General features: G+C 38.4%; 1 protein-coding gene across 4 annotated transcripts in view; it reads right to left on the bottom strand.

The window, feature by feature from the left end:
* The window catches only part of CYRIA (CYFIP related Rac1 interactor A), a 77,035-nt gene that overhangs the window by 22,506 nt on the left and 38,045 nt on the right, over window positions 1-16,484 (bottom strand). Inside the window, exons 1-3 of one of the 4 annotated variants that reach the window (XM_045011317.1) lie at window positions 10,199-10,239; window positions 7,099-7,186; window positions 4,842-4,921 (exon numbers count right to left, since the gene is read on the bottom strand). The exons of 1 other annotated variant lie outside the window; for it this stretch is intronic. In XM_045011317.1, the coding sequence (XP_044867252.1) occupies window positions 4,842-4,911 (70 nt within the window). In that variant the 5' untranslated portion in view covers window positions 4,912-4,921; window positions 7,099-7,186; window positions 10,199-10,239. Of the gene's footprint in view, window positions 1-4,841; window positions 4,922-7,098; window positions 7,187-10,198; window positions 10,240-16,484 lie in introns of those variants that run through there. 2 more of the 4 variants (XM_045011316.1, XM_045011315.1) reach the window with 2 other exon arrangements.

Below are 16,484 nucleotides of genomic sequence, written 5' to 3'. Positions count from 1 at the left end.
AGGGTGCAGGGAGACAGGCCAAGCAGCTGGGCTAAGAAGAAAATGTCTGAAAACAGAAGTAATCCTACAGTGGGATAGTTCCACCTGCTTCTTTTGGTGGAAATAAAGATTATTTTGATGAATAACTTCCTTTAATTTGTTTGTATTTTAAATTGTAGTGGTGGCCTGTGCCTGAGAAAAGACACTGGTGTAGAACGTATGTGAACTCTGCAGTTTGTACTGACTGTGATTGTGTAGCTATAGTTAACAAGAAATATCAGACGTACTTAGGGCTAAAATTTCATAGATGGCTGTTTAAAAAAAATCTCTAGAGAAGTTGGCAAGTATTTTATCCAGAAAATATTCCATAAAATGTAACACTATTGTTCAGGGGAGAAGTAAATTTTGAGACTGAATTCAATCATTAATATGTGAAACAGCAAATTTAGTCCTGCTTTAAGTGAAAAGCTCAATGCTACCTGAAAGATGGACTCCTCCATAATATTTGAGAGCATTAATATATGAAGGTTCCAAATGTATTAGAGACTGCCATTTGCACTCCATTATAGAATGTATGGAGTAGGATTTGGCTTTTAGCATGAGTGTATCTTACCAATTTGAAAGTATCCTGATTTGTCATACATTTCTTGTACCCTTGTCTGCATTACCCTCAGCCTCCTTTTCTTGGCAAGATAATTGAGACAGTGGTAACACCCAAGCTCCATTAGTATTTATTCTCTGCCAGCATCCCTGAAGTCATCATAATCAGCTGTCAGATATCAAGATATGGCATCAAAATAGTTCTGCTGGTACTCATTGTTTACCCAAACCCACTGAGAAGTTTGGGGGGCAGGGGAAGGTCATATGGTAATAGTACTTCAATTTTTTGAAGACTTTGGTACTGCTTATCATATTGTGTCGATGACACATATACAAAATCTTGCAGAAGCAAAATGGGACAACATGCTACTGGTTTCATTCATTCTATCAAACAGGGCCCAGGGGATCATGATTGGCCTTTACTCCTGGTCACCAATGCACTAGCATAGGGAGTGCTGCAAGGCTCAATATGCACTCAATTTCTCCAAGCTCTGTTATGCAGATATTGAAGAGGAAAGAACACCAGAACCTCTGATGCTGGTGACACTCAGCTGTCTATTTCCTCTCTGAGGAGGCAGGCCCTGACATCACCTACATGTCCCAGTGCCTAGAAAGATTAGGACATGGATGAAGAGCAACTGGCTCAAGCCAGGTAAGAAATAATGTCAGGAAGGGATAAATGCATTGAGGAATCTGCCAATATTATCAATTATTGAAGGTCATCAAACCATAGGCTATCAAGACAATACAAAGCCTTGGAGTCAGGGAAAACACTGTCATGCCAGAAATTCCAATCTGGGGACAATACAATCACAAAATAAAATAACTTTACCAAAGGCAGTTGTCCCAAATGAAACTAATATTGACTAAGAGTGCAGTAAATCAGACATGTCATTACAGTATACTACTTGACTTCTCTGGACTTAGATGATTACCTAAGCTTGAGGAACACAGAGCTGGTTTGGGTTTATGATTTCAGTTGATACATTTAGAGTAACATGAGAGTAACAAAGATCTAATGTTTATTAGCCCTTCCCTACTGGTTCTCATCATAAGCTCTAAAGCAGATTCATTAAAGTCTCAGCACTTTTAAAGATACATACCAGATATGTAGGACAGCACTCGAGGTGCAAATTGTTTTTATTGTTTAATTGCTACAAAACAATCTCACTTTAAGAACTATAAATCTAAAACCAAGAACATACACTGTATGCATCCCCTATCTCCAAACCATTCGGACACATCGCTTGGCTATTGTGCACCCGTGATAAACAGGGAGGTCTGTGACACAAAGCCTGTGTGTGTCACACAATCAAGTGTGGAGAGTTCTGAGAGACAGTCCTAAAATAAACATGTCAACTTCATAAGAAGCTGAAAGATGATTGAACTCAACTGTTTTCAGATGTAAAAATATATTGTTGAAGAATAGCTATAATATATATTATATCCTAATAAAATGTAAAGATACAATTGAAAAGATGTCCCTATATAAATGAGGAGTAATGGGGCACAGAAGCTATAAAAGGTGTGCGTGTTTTAGTTTGATAGTTCTATTTTTTTCCTGTTTCGGCAAATTAGTTTTTTGAGTGAAAATTATCTTATTATTGAAACACAGTGAAGACAGTTTTAATCATGTAAGGGACCACCAACAATTGGCTGCAGAACAGAGGTGGTCTTTTAACGAACATGGAACAGAATTATGCTCAATATAGCCCCAATCCTCCACCACTTATGCATGTGTTTACCACTATGTGAGAAGTCCCATAGAACTGACTGGATTACTCAGACTTAAATATGAGCAAAGTGCTTGCAGGATCAGGGCATACATTTGGGAATTCCTTAGGGTAGTCTCTAAAGTGAGGAGGTTCCCATTAAGGATAGTATCTTGTTTCACTGTATATCAAAATAAACTGGCCAACTCCCAAGTCCAGAAGTATGGTGGATGAGTTCCCAGTAACTGTACAGTATGCCTAGCCCCCTCAAAGAAAATTCAACAATGCAAAAAAAGTAAGTTGGGGGAGGGCATTGGTTAGTGTGTATTTTAGAAAAGCCTTCTGAAGTGTCAGCTTTGGTGGCATTTTAATTGACTTAAACCTAAAACTAGAAACCTTAAGTATACAAGAAGTTAGAAAACAAGTCCAGCAAGAATCCAAGTACATTCTTATGCAAGCACATTAGTTTAAGAGCCTCTTTTTTATGCTGTAATGGGGTAAATGTAAAGTTCATTCAAGCATGCAGCTAAGGGAATCTTCTGGTGTATTTATTTTATAAGTTTTAGACTTGGCCCAATTCAATCATGTAGTACCTTTAAAAGTAATAACAAAATCACAACATTTTTAACCTTTCATTCAGCAGTATCAACTAATTTAAATTTGTAGGCACTTTTGTTCCTCCACAGTTGGGAGTGCCAGACAAGTGTATGTATGTGCCTATAATAATTACTTGTCACTGTCCTTGGGGAGCGGGTGTTCTCTGCATTACCCCACTCCATTTCTTGTTGGCAGCATACTTCAGGAAAATCCAGTTCCAGAGCCAAGATTTTAAAATTAGATATTTCTTCCTTCAAGGACTCCTACAGCCAGACCACCTGTCTCCTGCCAAGTCTGCAGTTCTGGCAGAAGTACCTTTTTTTCAATCCATGATATGATGGTACTGATTAAACAGTGCATCCCCAAGGCAGGAAGAGGCCTTTGTAAAAGCACAGAGGCAGGTGTAGAGCTCAATTAGAACACTCTAAAGTTTGATAGACCAGATTACAATGTTTGGGACAAAGGTTTGACACCCCAGTTTTACAATAAAACACATTCATATTATCTGGACAAGAGAGAGAAGGATGGTATCAGCATGATTCTTCATAACCTAGTAAATTAAGATCTGGGAGGGGAAATTGTTATATATCCACATAACACTATTTCCAAGCTGTAATCTCAATTCAGGAAAGCATGCTCTAGTGGTTTCTTGAACAGTCATTGATTTAAGAACATGCTGACCTGAGTGTGTAAATAATGCCATTGTTTTTCTGTTAAGAATTAAAAATGACTAGATTTTTTTTAAAGTGGATCCAATCTTTTAAAAATATGACTTTAGAAAACAGTTGGGTATCAAATTCTTCGAGTATTTTAAGACAAGTACAAATTTGGACTCAGACTGAAATTCTCCTTGTCATTCTTCCAAAAGAATTTGAAAGAAGTCTGTAATTAATTATTTCTGCCAGAACCATTGTTTAATTAAGGTATTTAAATACTCTAAGAAAAAAGCCATGCCAACATGCATTGGTATCATTTAAAAAGGCATTTCATGTAAGTAGCAGAATTGAGATTCAATCTATGTTTAAAAATTTGATGGCCAGTTTTCAAGAGAACGTCTAGAATACATGCACAACTAACCAGTAAAAAATGAATTATCTTGCATCAAGGTACAGATGTGTTTAGAAAATTAGCATGCAACACATTACATTTTGTAAGCTGACAAACATGTGACAGAGATGCAATAAAGCATATATACAGACCACATTTCCATAAGTTATAAAAATTGCCCAGTTTATTCAGTATTGAACAATGCAAAGAAAAGTGCCATTTGAACAATTTATGTTGCAGTTATTGATATATTTGGTATTTATTTAAAAAAAATTTTATATGATGAAGTGACAAAATAAAATGATGTTTATCTAAAAAATGATTCTTAAAAAAAGTTTAAGGAAATCAAGGCCTTTCATCAAAAACATTAGTATTTGTGTGTCTACTTTCAGGATTGATACTACGTGTATTGAAGTCAAGACAAGACTTTACTCTTACATTTATCCTCTTTGCCCAACAAGATTGTAGCAATTTTACAGTAAAATATTTTACAAATATTTATCGGAATTCAATATTAAACAGAAGCATATATCAATTTGTTTACAAATCTCTTTTTAAATATTGTATGATGCATAAATCCATACAGTATTAGGAAAAAATTATTAGGAATAAAGGCGGCAAGCCAGGCAAAAAGTTTTGCTCACTTTCAAAGTCAAGGAAAAAATTTGCCCCCGATCAAGTTCTGTGCAAGTGAGTACTTTTCAAAAGCTTTCACTTTTGGTTACTGAAAAACAGAAAAGAAAGGGAACAGGCATCCTGAGTGAATGAATCATCTTGGAGATATCGATTTGGATATTCTGATTCTGCTGGAAACTTGCCACTATATTTGATCATTAAAAAGTTCTCTTAACCAGCTTTTAAGTCATGAAAAAAGATTCTCATTGTCTTGTAATTTTTTGAACTTACTTTCAAAATCCAGGAAAAAATGTGGATAGTTTTCAATTTCCCTGGTAAGGACCTTAAGAAGATTACCCATCCCAGCAAACCTAGTGAATGCAACAAAATCATAAAATAATTATACTGCATATGCAAAATTAGAACGTTAAAATTAAGGGCTTGACACAGTCTGCAACATCTATTAAATTTCATGGTAAGTTCTGGACCTTACAGAAAACGTTTATTATTAATTGTGTGGTATTTATTTCCATACCAATGCAGAGAGAGTGAGGCCTTGTCTATACTTGGAAATACCTCTGATGGAGAAACAGACGGTCAGCAGTCAGGGTAGATGCATTTGTACTGACCCTTAAATGTAGGCGAAGATATGTCGGAATTACTTCGCTTTGCAAAACTTACAAACCCTGTATGGTTGTGAATCCTCCCAATTGCTGAATCAGGAATATTCCAAAGAAAAACAAGGTCTCAGTCCTGGATTTATATTTAAAAATAGAAACCCAAGTAGTCATTTATTGGGAAAAAAACAAAAAGAATCCCCACCATCCACTAATCTAAGGAATAGAACCAAAAAGTTACTGTTCTCTGTGTTTCTAAAGTTAACAAGATTTAAATAGCATCATCATCATAAGCACTACACCTCTACCTCGATATAACACTGTCCTCGGGAGCCAAAAAAATCTTACCATGTTATATTGAACTTGCTTTGATCCACTGGAGTGCGCAGCCCCGCCCCCCTGGAGCACTGCTTTACCGTGTTAGATCAGAATTCGTGTTATATCGGGGAAGAGGTGTACTACGAGAACTGTTGAACTTTACCCCTTCATTGTAGTACAATTATTAAAAACTTAAATGTCAGATACTTGTTAGTGATTTAAGAAACACCCAGGCCCCATCTTAATGAAAAAGCCTCACTGTCAGAGAAAAAAAATTCATAAATTCCTGAAAAAGTGGAGTGTCTCATTGACAGACATGGAAGAGGACCTCTGTATGGCCTTGTCTTTGTTGGAAAGTTTTATCAGTTATACCAGTATAATTTTTCTATATGGAGACTCTTATTCTGGCAGAGTATAAAAATACTTTTTTCAGGTTAGCTTAACCCCACTTCCCAAGAGACGGAGAGACAAGCTAAACTGAAAAAGGCACACTTATAATAGGAGAGCGAGAAAGCATTAAACTAAGTTACACTGAAAAACTTCCATGTTTAGACAGTGCCCACAGCAATCTAGGACTGCAATATTTCCCCTTTACCTTCATCTACACAAGTACCTCTTTCAGAAGTACTATATAATAAGATAAGTGAGGCACTACATTAATGACAATTTAAGCATGGCAAATATGTTTGTCAAACCCTATCATCCATAGATCTTCGGACTGGTATCTGATAGTTATCTATTTTTTAGTTTAATCTCTCTCTCCCCCTCCTCCTCTCTTCATTTAAACGAGTATTAGACCACACACGAAACTCTGACTTATTAAGCACACATACAGTGTTCATATACCCAATTTGGGGAGTGAGGTTTTGTCCAATGGTCCTATAAACCTTGTGAATGAAAGGTGACATGGCACCTGCCTGTTACACATTTAAAGGATGTGTTTCCATGACAAGAAAGAACAGGAATAGCCTTGTAGTGGAATGTTTCTATGATTTTAAAGCAGCCCTGTTTATTTCATAAAGTGGTACAAGTGAAATTAACAGTCAATGATATATGATCTCACTTCATCTAGGAAGCCATATTAGGCTTTAAATGGTTGTACATTTTTCATGGAATTCAACTATCCAGAAGTTTCCTTTCCAGAACACCTCTAATGAGCAGACTGTCAAGCCCTTTACAATTAGCAACATTTTGCATTCAAAATATTAAAAAGTGAACATCAGTTTTTTCAGAGTTATACCAGCTCATATGCAAAAACAAAGATTAGAATTCTTTTTTTTAAACTTTCAAAGCGAGGTCTGTATAATAACTACTGAGTTTAACTTTCCAATTAGATTACAAAAGTGAACAAAATGCAAATGGAACCAAAATTAGTTTATACAGTACTAAATCATGTATTTCTTCAGTAATTTAACATTTCATCCCAACAACAGTAATACGTTGCTACCGGCATCATGCAGAACAAACAATATGCAGATCTCAGTTTCCTTTTCATAATCGTGGAAGAAACAATGCACTGTTATTGAACCTTTGCTTTAAGAAAACAGTTAACATTACCCAGTTAGTCCCACTTTGGATTCCTCACTTCCGACTCATTTTAAATTGTGCCTTACCTCACTGTTCAGACAGCATCTGATAAAGCAATTTCTTCTAGTTCCAAAGTCAGCACTACATCCAAAGACTGGCTTGGTCGACAGCATGCTAGAAACAGCAAGAAAGCAGTCCCCTTTGCCAAAATACAAACATGCTAGTCTGAGACTAAAACTCTTATTTCTGACCCTAGGTATTTTATGAATACACTGTAGTGCAGCACTCCAGGGCTAAGGAAAAAAATCTAAGTACATTTCCTGGACTTAAGTTACATATACCTGAACTTCCACTTTAATTTATTTTCTTCCCTCATTTGGAATAGTCATGTAATTAAATTATTTTCACCTCAAGTTTCATTTGTTCCCCGTCATAAACAAGGATCATTTAACAAATAGTGATTTCATAGTGATCATTGCTGATCGTCATGCTGCCACTTCTGATGTTCTAGAAGTTGATACTTCAACATCCTCTACTACTGGTGTCTAAAGCTACATTAAAAAAAAAAACCATGAAAACTTCTGTATCAAAAAGATTTGGTCAAGCTGATTACTAAACGTTGCTCCTTGTTTTGTAGTACTAAAATCAAAAGGACAATAAAAACAAAAAAGATATGGGGTTGAAACAAAATCTTGTCTCAAGTTACTGAACTTTCAGGCTAGAATACAATGTTCCACATCCTCTTAAGGGTTTCTGTTCATGGATTAAAAGGAAAATCCAACTTCAAGTATTTAAAAAAAATATTAAACATCTTAATTTCCCAGTCTTCACATTGGGCCCATTCTTTCCTTATACATAGCTCTCCACTTCTTCCATTATGAGAATAGTAAACCAAATGGAGTTAGTAGATTTGTTTAGCAGCAGTCTTTAGACTCAGACATAAATACTTTATGTGCATACACGACACAGTAGCTCAACATCAATGGGAACTTTTAAAGAACTAAATTCCACCCACAAACTAAACATGATCACAAGTTCTCATGAAAAGCAAAAAAGATTAAAAACAAGTTGGGAGTCCCTATATACCAAGTTAGTTTGGAGTTATGAGAAACCAAACACGCTTAAGGTAATCTCACTTTTTCAACATTATCCTAATCTTTGAACACTAATAATTCCCCAAAACTCTATATAAGATTTGCTTTAGATATGGCAGGAAAAAAACCTGTATGTTGAGCTAAAATCAGATACATGAAATTTCAGGCAAACTGGTTTAATTCTGGAGATGTTGGGAGAGACCTCTAATGTAAAGTCACCTTCAATCCTCTAGAGAAACTAGCATCTGTCCATTTATCCATCCTGGTATCCCAACCTAAAACATAAATATAGCTCCTCCTAATTAGAAAGCCCATAAATCTCAAGAATAAGAAACATTGTGTATCTGTTGGAAACACTCGAAAAGCCAGTCCGGCCAATAAGTTATTGAAATTCCACTTGGATTTTAGGCATATATCTCTAGCATATGTGCAATGTGCCTCACGTGGCATGTGACCAGGCACAGTGAGAGACTATCACACCAGAAGGTATGAAATCACGCTAGGGCAGGGGTGGGCAAACTACGGCCCGGGGGCCACATCCGGCCCTTAATATATTTTAATCTGGCCCTCGAGCTCCCGCTGGGTAGCAGGGTCCGGGACTTGCCCTGCTCTGCACATGCCATGGCGCCCAATAGCTCCCGGAAGCAGTGGCATGTTCCAACTCCGGCTCCTACACATAGGGGCAGCCAGGGGGCTCTGCATGCTGCCTCTGCCCCAAGTGTCACCCCCACAGCTCCCATTGGCTAGGAACTGAGGCCAATGGGAGCTGCAGGGGAGACGCCTGCAGATGGGGCAGCACGGAGAGCCACCTGGCTGTGCCTCCACATATGAGGCAGAGTGGGGACATGCTGCTGCTTCCAGGAGCTGCTTGAGGTAAGCGCTGCCAGGAGCCTGTGCCCCTGACCCCCTCCCATGCCCCAACCCTGATCCCCCTCCCATCCTCCAAACCCCTCAGTCCCAGCCCAGAGCACCTTCCTGCACTCCCACCCCAGAGCCCGCACCCCCCCCCCGACCCCAACCCCCAATTTTGTGAGCATTCATGGCCTGCCATACAATTTCCATACCCAGATGTGGCCCTCAGGCCACAAAGTTTGCCCACCCCTAGGGACAGCTAACTATAAGCAAGGTTGCTAAGCAAGGTTCTACCAGTTTTCAGGGATATGAATAGAAAGATTTTGAACAAGGAGGTGGGGGGGAAGGGTGTTTCAGAAAAGAAAAAAAATGCAGGATTCCCCCCACCTTGAACACCCGCTCCCCCTCAGTGTGCCTGCCTTTAGTTTTTGACTCAATGTCACTCAAATATTTATGTGCATATAATATTTGACTACAGTATGCTAAAAATGCCTGTAACTCTCTGAGCTACATTAAACTACAATTTTCAACATTGTTTCGACTGGTGGAAACATTCTAATACTGTATAGGAAAGGCCTATACAGGATCCTTACGGCAGGGGGTGGGGGTGGGGTGTGGACCAAACTATGACTACATGAGTGTAGCTAGCATAGGGTCAACAGCAGTGTTAACAGTTAATAAATGCAACGTATTTATCTCGTATTTCACAATTGTTCTAGCTCAAACCTCAGACAAATACATTTGTTTGGAGAGCTGACTGCTCTACCATATTTCAGGGTATAAAATGCAAAATTTCTACAAAATAACTTCCACCAGAAAATCTCAAATGCAGTATTTTAAGCTTTATCGTGAAGGAAGATGTAGAAGTGCAAACCAGTTTGCTTGTGAACTTTAACCTGATAAAGAGTCTTTTGTGGTAATGGTGAACTCTACAAATTAGCAGCTAATTATTTCAGATCGGGGGTGTGAATATAATTTGTCTCCTCAATCACACAGAGTGGATACTCAAGTGAAAGGCTGATAGACTAGCAAATCATGTATAATCATTAGTTTTAGAAGAGCACAATGTTCCGTTTCACTAACCTGGAAAGTATTTGCTCTCTAGTACTGTGGACTCAGTTTAAAAGGTGAGCTTCAGCTCAACATACACGATTAAAATGTGTGTACTGTAATACTCCTAAATGGGGTGCCAAATTCTGTTTAGTGTCCAAACCACTCAAAATTGTAGAAATAAACTTACCTTTCAGTGGTATGCTTTAAATCAATGAAGTGCTGACATCAGAATCTCAGCTATATATTTATGCTTTCTTCTGCTCTCCAAACAGTTCAAATTTAGTTATGAATTTACATAAGCATGTAAGAAAAACATCTTTTCTATTTAATTTACATAAATTTTCAGGACAGTTAGCATCAAATCCCAATTTATTCCTTAGGTGCTCTGAATTTGAAGCTCTAGACAAAAAACCAAACCAAAATAAAATAAAACAACAAAACCAGAGAGATCATAATAAAAAGCAGTGAGAGTTGAGGATGTTATGTCACTATATACACTTATAAATGGGCATCTGGGATCAGACCTGAAGAAAATCTCTATGTAGCTTGAAAGCTTGTCTCTTTCATGAACAGAAGTTGATCCAATAAAAGATATTACCTCACTCACCTTGACTCTCTACATTCATTGAAATCAATGGGGGGGGGAAGACACGTACTACCTCAGGCTTTGCATGCATGGGGGAAAACTGACCAGAATAGCTAAATTATATAGGAATAGTTACTTCTAAATTATACAGGAATAGTTAAATCTTTGCAGGACTGGGGGTCTTAGTGAGGTATCAGAGGGGTAGCCGTGTTTGCTGCTTTTACAGATCCAGACTAAGAATCCTGTGGCACCTTATAGACTAACAGACATTTTGGAGCATGAGCTTTCGTGGGTGAATACCCACTTCGTCGGATGCTCATGCTCCAAAACGTCCGTTAGTCTATCAGGTGCCACAGGATTCTTTGTTGGTCTTAGTGAGAGCGTCCAGTCTTCAGAATTTGTTCTCAAATATACGTCTGCCTATAGGGCACGATGTAAAATGTACTTTGTTTTCATTGTTTTAAAATAAAATTGGTTTCTAATTTTATAACAATGTATCAGTAGTAAAATATACCAATGTGCTACAAGTAATAATGAAGAGAAAAAGTGATCACTACATCAGGCACCCTAAAAATTAGGTAATGACTCAGATGGTTTTTTTAGATCTACGTCCATAAATTACCTGAAAAAGCACACTTGTTAGAACTCTGAGAATCCAAAACACACAGAAGGACAGATAATTTCATCCCCTTCTCATTCAGTTACAGTGAGAGCAGGTTGAAATGTTGCAACAAAATGTTTTTTTCACTGAACAATGATGATTCCTCAAAAACAATTATTTTGTGGGAATGCTTCAATTTCTCAACAAAAGTTCCATCAAGAAAGAGATCGCAGAATAGCCAACAGCCCAAGTGGTTAAGACACTTGCCTGGGTTCAAGTCCCTGTTGTGTCTGATTTGGAGGGACTTGAACCTAGGTCTCCCACACCCCAGGTTTCATCCTGGTGTGACAGATTTTTTGAAATCTTGGAAATTTTCGGGGGGCGGGTGGGGAGGAGAGGAAATGTTCCCTCCCATCTCTAGTTTCAGTTCAACTGAAAATTTAACCATTGCTGGGGTGGGGGGGGAAGGGAGGGAGGAGGGACAGAGGAGAACATTGTAGATTTTTTTTAATACTTCTGTCATAAACAGATAGTTACGGGTTAATGTCTCTTTTACCTGTAAAGGGTTAAGAAGCTCAGTAAACCTGGCTGACACCTGACCAGAGGACCAATAAGGGGACAAGATACTTTCAAATCTTGGTGGAGGGAAGTCTTTTGTATGTGCTCTTTGTTTGGGGGTTGTTCGCTCTTGGGACTAAGAGGGACCAGACATGAATCCAGGCTCTCCAAATCTTTCTGAATCAATCAGTCTCTCATGTTTCAAACTTGTAAGTAATAGCCAGGCAAGGCGTGTTAGTCTTTCTTTTGTTTTCTCAACTTGTAAATATTCCTTTTTGCTGAGAGGATTTTACCTCTGTTTGCTGTAACTTTGAACCTAAGGCTAGAGGGGGTTCCTCTGGGCTATATGAATCTGATTATCCTGTAAAGTATTTTCCATCCTGATTTTACAGAGATAATTTTTACCTTTCTTTCTTTAATTAAAAGCTTTCTTTTTAAGAACCTGATTGATTTTTTCCTTGTGTTAAGATCCAAGGGGATTGGATCTAGACTCACAAGGAATTGGTGGGGGAAGGGAGGGGGGATGGTTAAATTCTCCTTGTGTTAAGATCCAAGGGGTTGGATCGGTGTTCACCAGGAACTTGGTGAAAAAGCCTCTCAAGGCTGCCAGGGAGGGGAAGGTTTTGGGGGGACAGAAAGTAATCCAGACACTGAAATTTCTGGATGGTGGCAGTGTTACCAGATCTAAGCTAGTAATTAAGCTTAGAAGTGTCCATGCAGGTCCCCACATCTGTACCTTAAAGTTCAGAGTGGGGGAGAAACCTTGACACCTTCTAAACTCTCTGCCTTAATACTAGAGGGGGAAGGAATAGCTCAGTGGTTTGAGCATTGGTCTACTAAATCCAGGGTTGTGAGTTCAATCCTTGAGAAGGCCACTTAGGGATCTGGGGCAAAATCAGTATTTGGTCCTGTTAGCGAAGGTAGGGGGCTGGACTTGATGACCTTTCAAGGTCCCTTCCAGTTCTAGGTGATAGGATATCGCCATTAATTTATTTTTATAGATTGTGGAAGGATGTTCTCAAACTCCTATCAACATCTCTGTATAACTCATCAACATCTATTCTGTATGCATGACTTATTTTACATAAAAGCTATTTTAGAAATGTTAGAGTTTTAAAATGCAATTGAGATTCTTTTGTATCCCTCTGGGCTCCCCTATAGACCATAAATCCTGTTGTATGGACCTCGTAGGAATATCTATATATAAAAAAAAACAAAAAAACCAAACACACTACTACTAAAGTTATCCTAAAGCAACTAAACATAAAGACAACAATGTTAAAATAGTGGCCATAGATACCTGTGTTCTATTAAAAAACTGGAAAGATCTCCTTTTTCAGGAGTATAAGGCTTCCAATCCTAATCAACTGTGAGCTATTAGATTTTTAAAACCTATTACTGACCTAGGACCAGCTATTCTTTATCTGGGCCAGGAACAATAGCAACAAGACTTGTGAACTGCCTCATTCATCTCAGTGAAATGTTAACAATAACTATTTCATGCCTCATGTAAAAAAGAATTGGGGGGGGGGGAAAATCAGATTTTCCACAATTTACTGGAAGTTATGTCTATTCTGGTGCACAAGCAGATGGTGTTCGCCTGAGCTTCATCACCTGCACACCAGTCAGTCAAGAAGGAGCCCAGTAAACAAGACAATGAGCACATTCAAGTGAAGCCAAACTCAAGGAGCTCAGAGACCACACAAAATCATATGTTGATCAGCAGCAATTATTCATACATTCACAGAGTTTAAAGCCAGAAGGAACTATTAGATCATCTAGTCTGACCTCCTATATAACACAGTTCATATAATTTCATCGAGTTATCCTTGCATTATGTCCAATAACTCGTATTTGGCTAAAGCATATCTTCCGGAAAACATTCAGTCTTGAAGATATCAAGAGATGGAGAATCCATTACTTTATGTTTATAGTTTGTTCCAATGGTTAAAACACTATTAAATTTTCTGCATAGATTTCCAATTTGAATTTTTCTGCTTTAACTTTCAGCCATTGGTTCTTGGTATACCTTTCCTCTGATAGATTAAATATCCCTTTAGTACCTGGTATTTTGTCCTCATTAAAAGGCACTTATACGTTGTAATCAAGACACCTCTATCTTTTTGATAAGCTAAACAGAGAAATTTAAGTCTCTCACTGCAAGACATTTTCTCACATCTTTGAATCATTTCCGTGGGTCTTTCCTGCACCATCTTCAATTTTTCAAACCCCTTTTAAAAATGTTGACAGCAGAACCGGACTGAGCTTTCCAGTATTTGTCTCACCAATGCTATAAACACAGGTAAAAATCGCCTCCCCTACTCCCCAGAGTCACTGCTTTCCAGTATATACCACCCCTCCCCATTCTATAGGAATGGCCTACATTCTTTCTTCCTAGACTTATGTAGGTAGAGCTTGGAAGAGCTTATGTAGGTAGAGCTTTCCTCCCCCCCCACCTTCCCATCTGACCCATCTCAAACTGCTAAGATATCTGAAAGTTTAGCTGTAGTTGTGGGCTACAATAGTAGTGGTCAAGATTGAAAGGCGCATGCTAACTTTACTCTATCACTTTATTAGAGCAGACACTTAACAGCTAAGGTTGCTAGAGGCCATTCCTAGAGAACGTTCATACTGCATTACCTACATCTATACTCAGCAAAACACAGATCATTCTGATTACACACCAAAGGCAACACTATTACTCATCTCCAAAGAAGACAGTCATTTCAGCCCCAGTATGATCCATAGACGTATCCTTTTAAAAAAAACTGCATAAATAATTTCACAACAAAAACTAAAATCAATAATAACTGGGAAAGATTTACCCATACATCAACTGGTAGCAGGGTGTAACATACCTGAATTACAACAAAATAAAAAATGAAAAAAGAAAAGCAGGACTATGTGATCTGTACAGAGTAGGCCACAAGATGGAGAGTAAGACATACATCATTGATAAAAAGCAAGTTGCAAACAATCCCCAGTATAAAGAGTGTAAGTTCAAAGAGGAGAGAATTGCCATAATACAGAGCTAGAGAGATAATGCTCCAAGTCTGGAATCCACACGCAGACTGTCAGCACACAATTAGGAAAGAGAACTATAGGAAGCATTCTACAGATCTGAAGGGATTGACATATCACTGCTTAACAAATGGCCCACTATGATAAATAATTCCCCTGATTCCATCACACCGAAGAGCTGGCCAGCATTGTCAGAGCCTGCAACCCCAATGACAGAAATACACACTCCAAAGATACCTCACCAAAGTCATGAAATAAAAAGGGATGACCTCAGATTATACCACCTTAATTTCTCTGAACTGAAAGCCTTTTATCTAGCATTACAACCTCAAAAATGTTTTTTGTTCCACATCCAACCCCCTCCACGTATATTTTATCTTGAGTTCCTACATACTTTGTCCTGGAGGCTGCAGTGTCCCAGAAGGAGCTATCCTGACAGCATGGAGATGAGGTTGTGTCATATCTTGATCCTGATCCACTATTGATTTGCAGGTCAAGATCAGGACTTTACACAGTGAACAGAAGTGGAATAGAAACCAGTGGAGGGACTGGAGCACCAGACTAATATGCTTGTGGCTGAGATGGCAGGATGGGACACATTTTGCACAGGTTCTTTATTGCTTCCACAATCAGCTTTGTGTACAGTGTACCCAGTTTCAATCTGATGGATATACAGATCAAGTTCGTAGATGCTCATCCTGGAGAAGGGGTAAAGTTTGCAAGCAGGAAGGAAATGAAAGAGGTTCTTTCTCCTAATCCTATCATTAATGTTATTTGATCACCCAAGCTAAGAGGAAAACAAAGTTGAATGTCAAGGCTTTGGCTTGCTTTGAGGAATGGGGCAGATGCCTTTGATAGAAAAAGGAATACAATGTTTTGCCTAATTCAAAGTCCCCCACTTCAAATCAGGGATGGTGTCCCTAGTCTCTGTTTACCAGAAGCTGGGAATGGGCAATAGGGGGATGGATCACTTAAGGATTACCAGTTCTGTTCATTCCCTCTAAAGCACCTGGGATTGGCCACTGTCGGAAGACAGGATACTGGGCTAGATGGACCCAGTAGGGCCATTCTTATGTAACAACATTGCGTAGACCTGGGTCGAGTCTGAGTCAGCTGTTCTTCAGCCAGAGAGAAAAGTCTTATAGAAGATATCACAGGACGTTCCTCCACTTAACCACAACAAGATCACAGTGAAAGAGGAGAGAAGCCAACACAATAAATACCTCCCAGATATTTGCAAGTTTAACTGTCTGAAGTGATTTATTTGGAAAATATCCTATAGAACATGCACAGATTGAAAAGGAAAACATCACTGCTGGTCAGATGCTGTGTACAAATGCAAAAGAAAATTAGGAACAGAAGAACTTGCACAGTACTTTAATAATGTAGCTGTTCCTTTTTGTCCATCACTGGTTGTCTCATCTGTTATTCAAGCTCTTGATGGTGCTTTGTGGAGTATACTGAACTGTACTCAGAGCAAATTCAATACAAATGCTTTAAAAACAAGATGAACCTTTTCATACCCTAGAGCTTTGAGAGAAATCTTACCCTAGTTCTACAGAAATGAATAAATATTTTAAATCACCATTGTTGTGTGTGTGTCAAAAATATCAAATCTAATATCAAACCTGCCATATCAATCCTGAGGTAATTGGTGATGTGCACTTCAAATGTCAGCAACAAGCAGCTAATGCTTGTATTATCCCC

This window comes from Mauremys mutica, chromosome 3, assembly GCF_020497125.1.
Source record: "Mauremys mutica isolate MM-2020 ecotype Southern chromosome 3, ASM2049712v1, whole genome shotgun sequence".
Classification (NCBI taxonomy): Eukaryota; Metazoa; Chordata; order Testudines; family Geoemydidae; genus Mauremys; species Mauremys mutica.
This window is presented reverse-complemented; position numbering and strand designations above follow the sequence as displayed.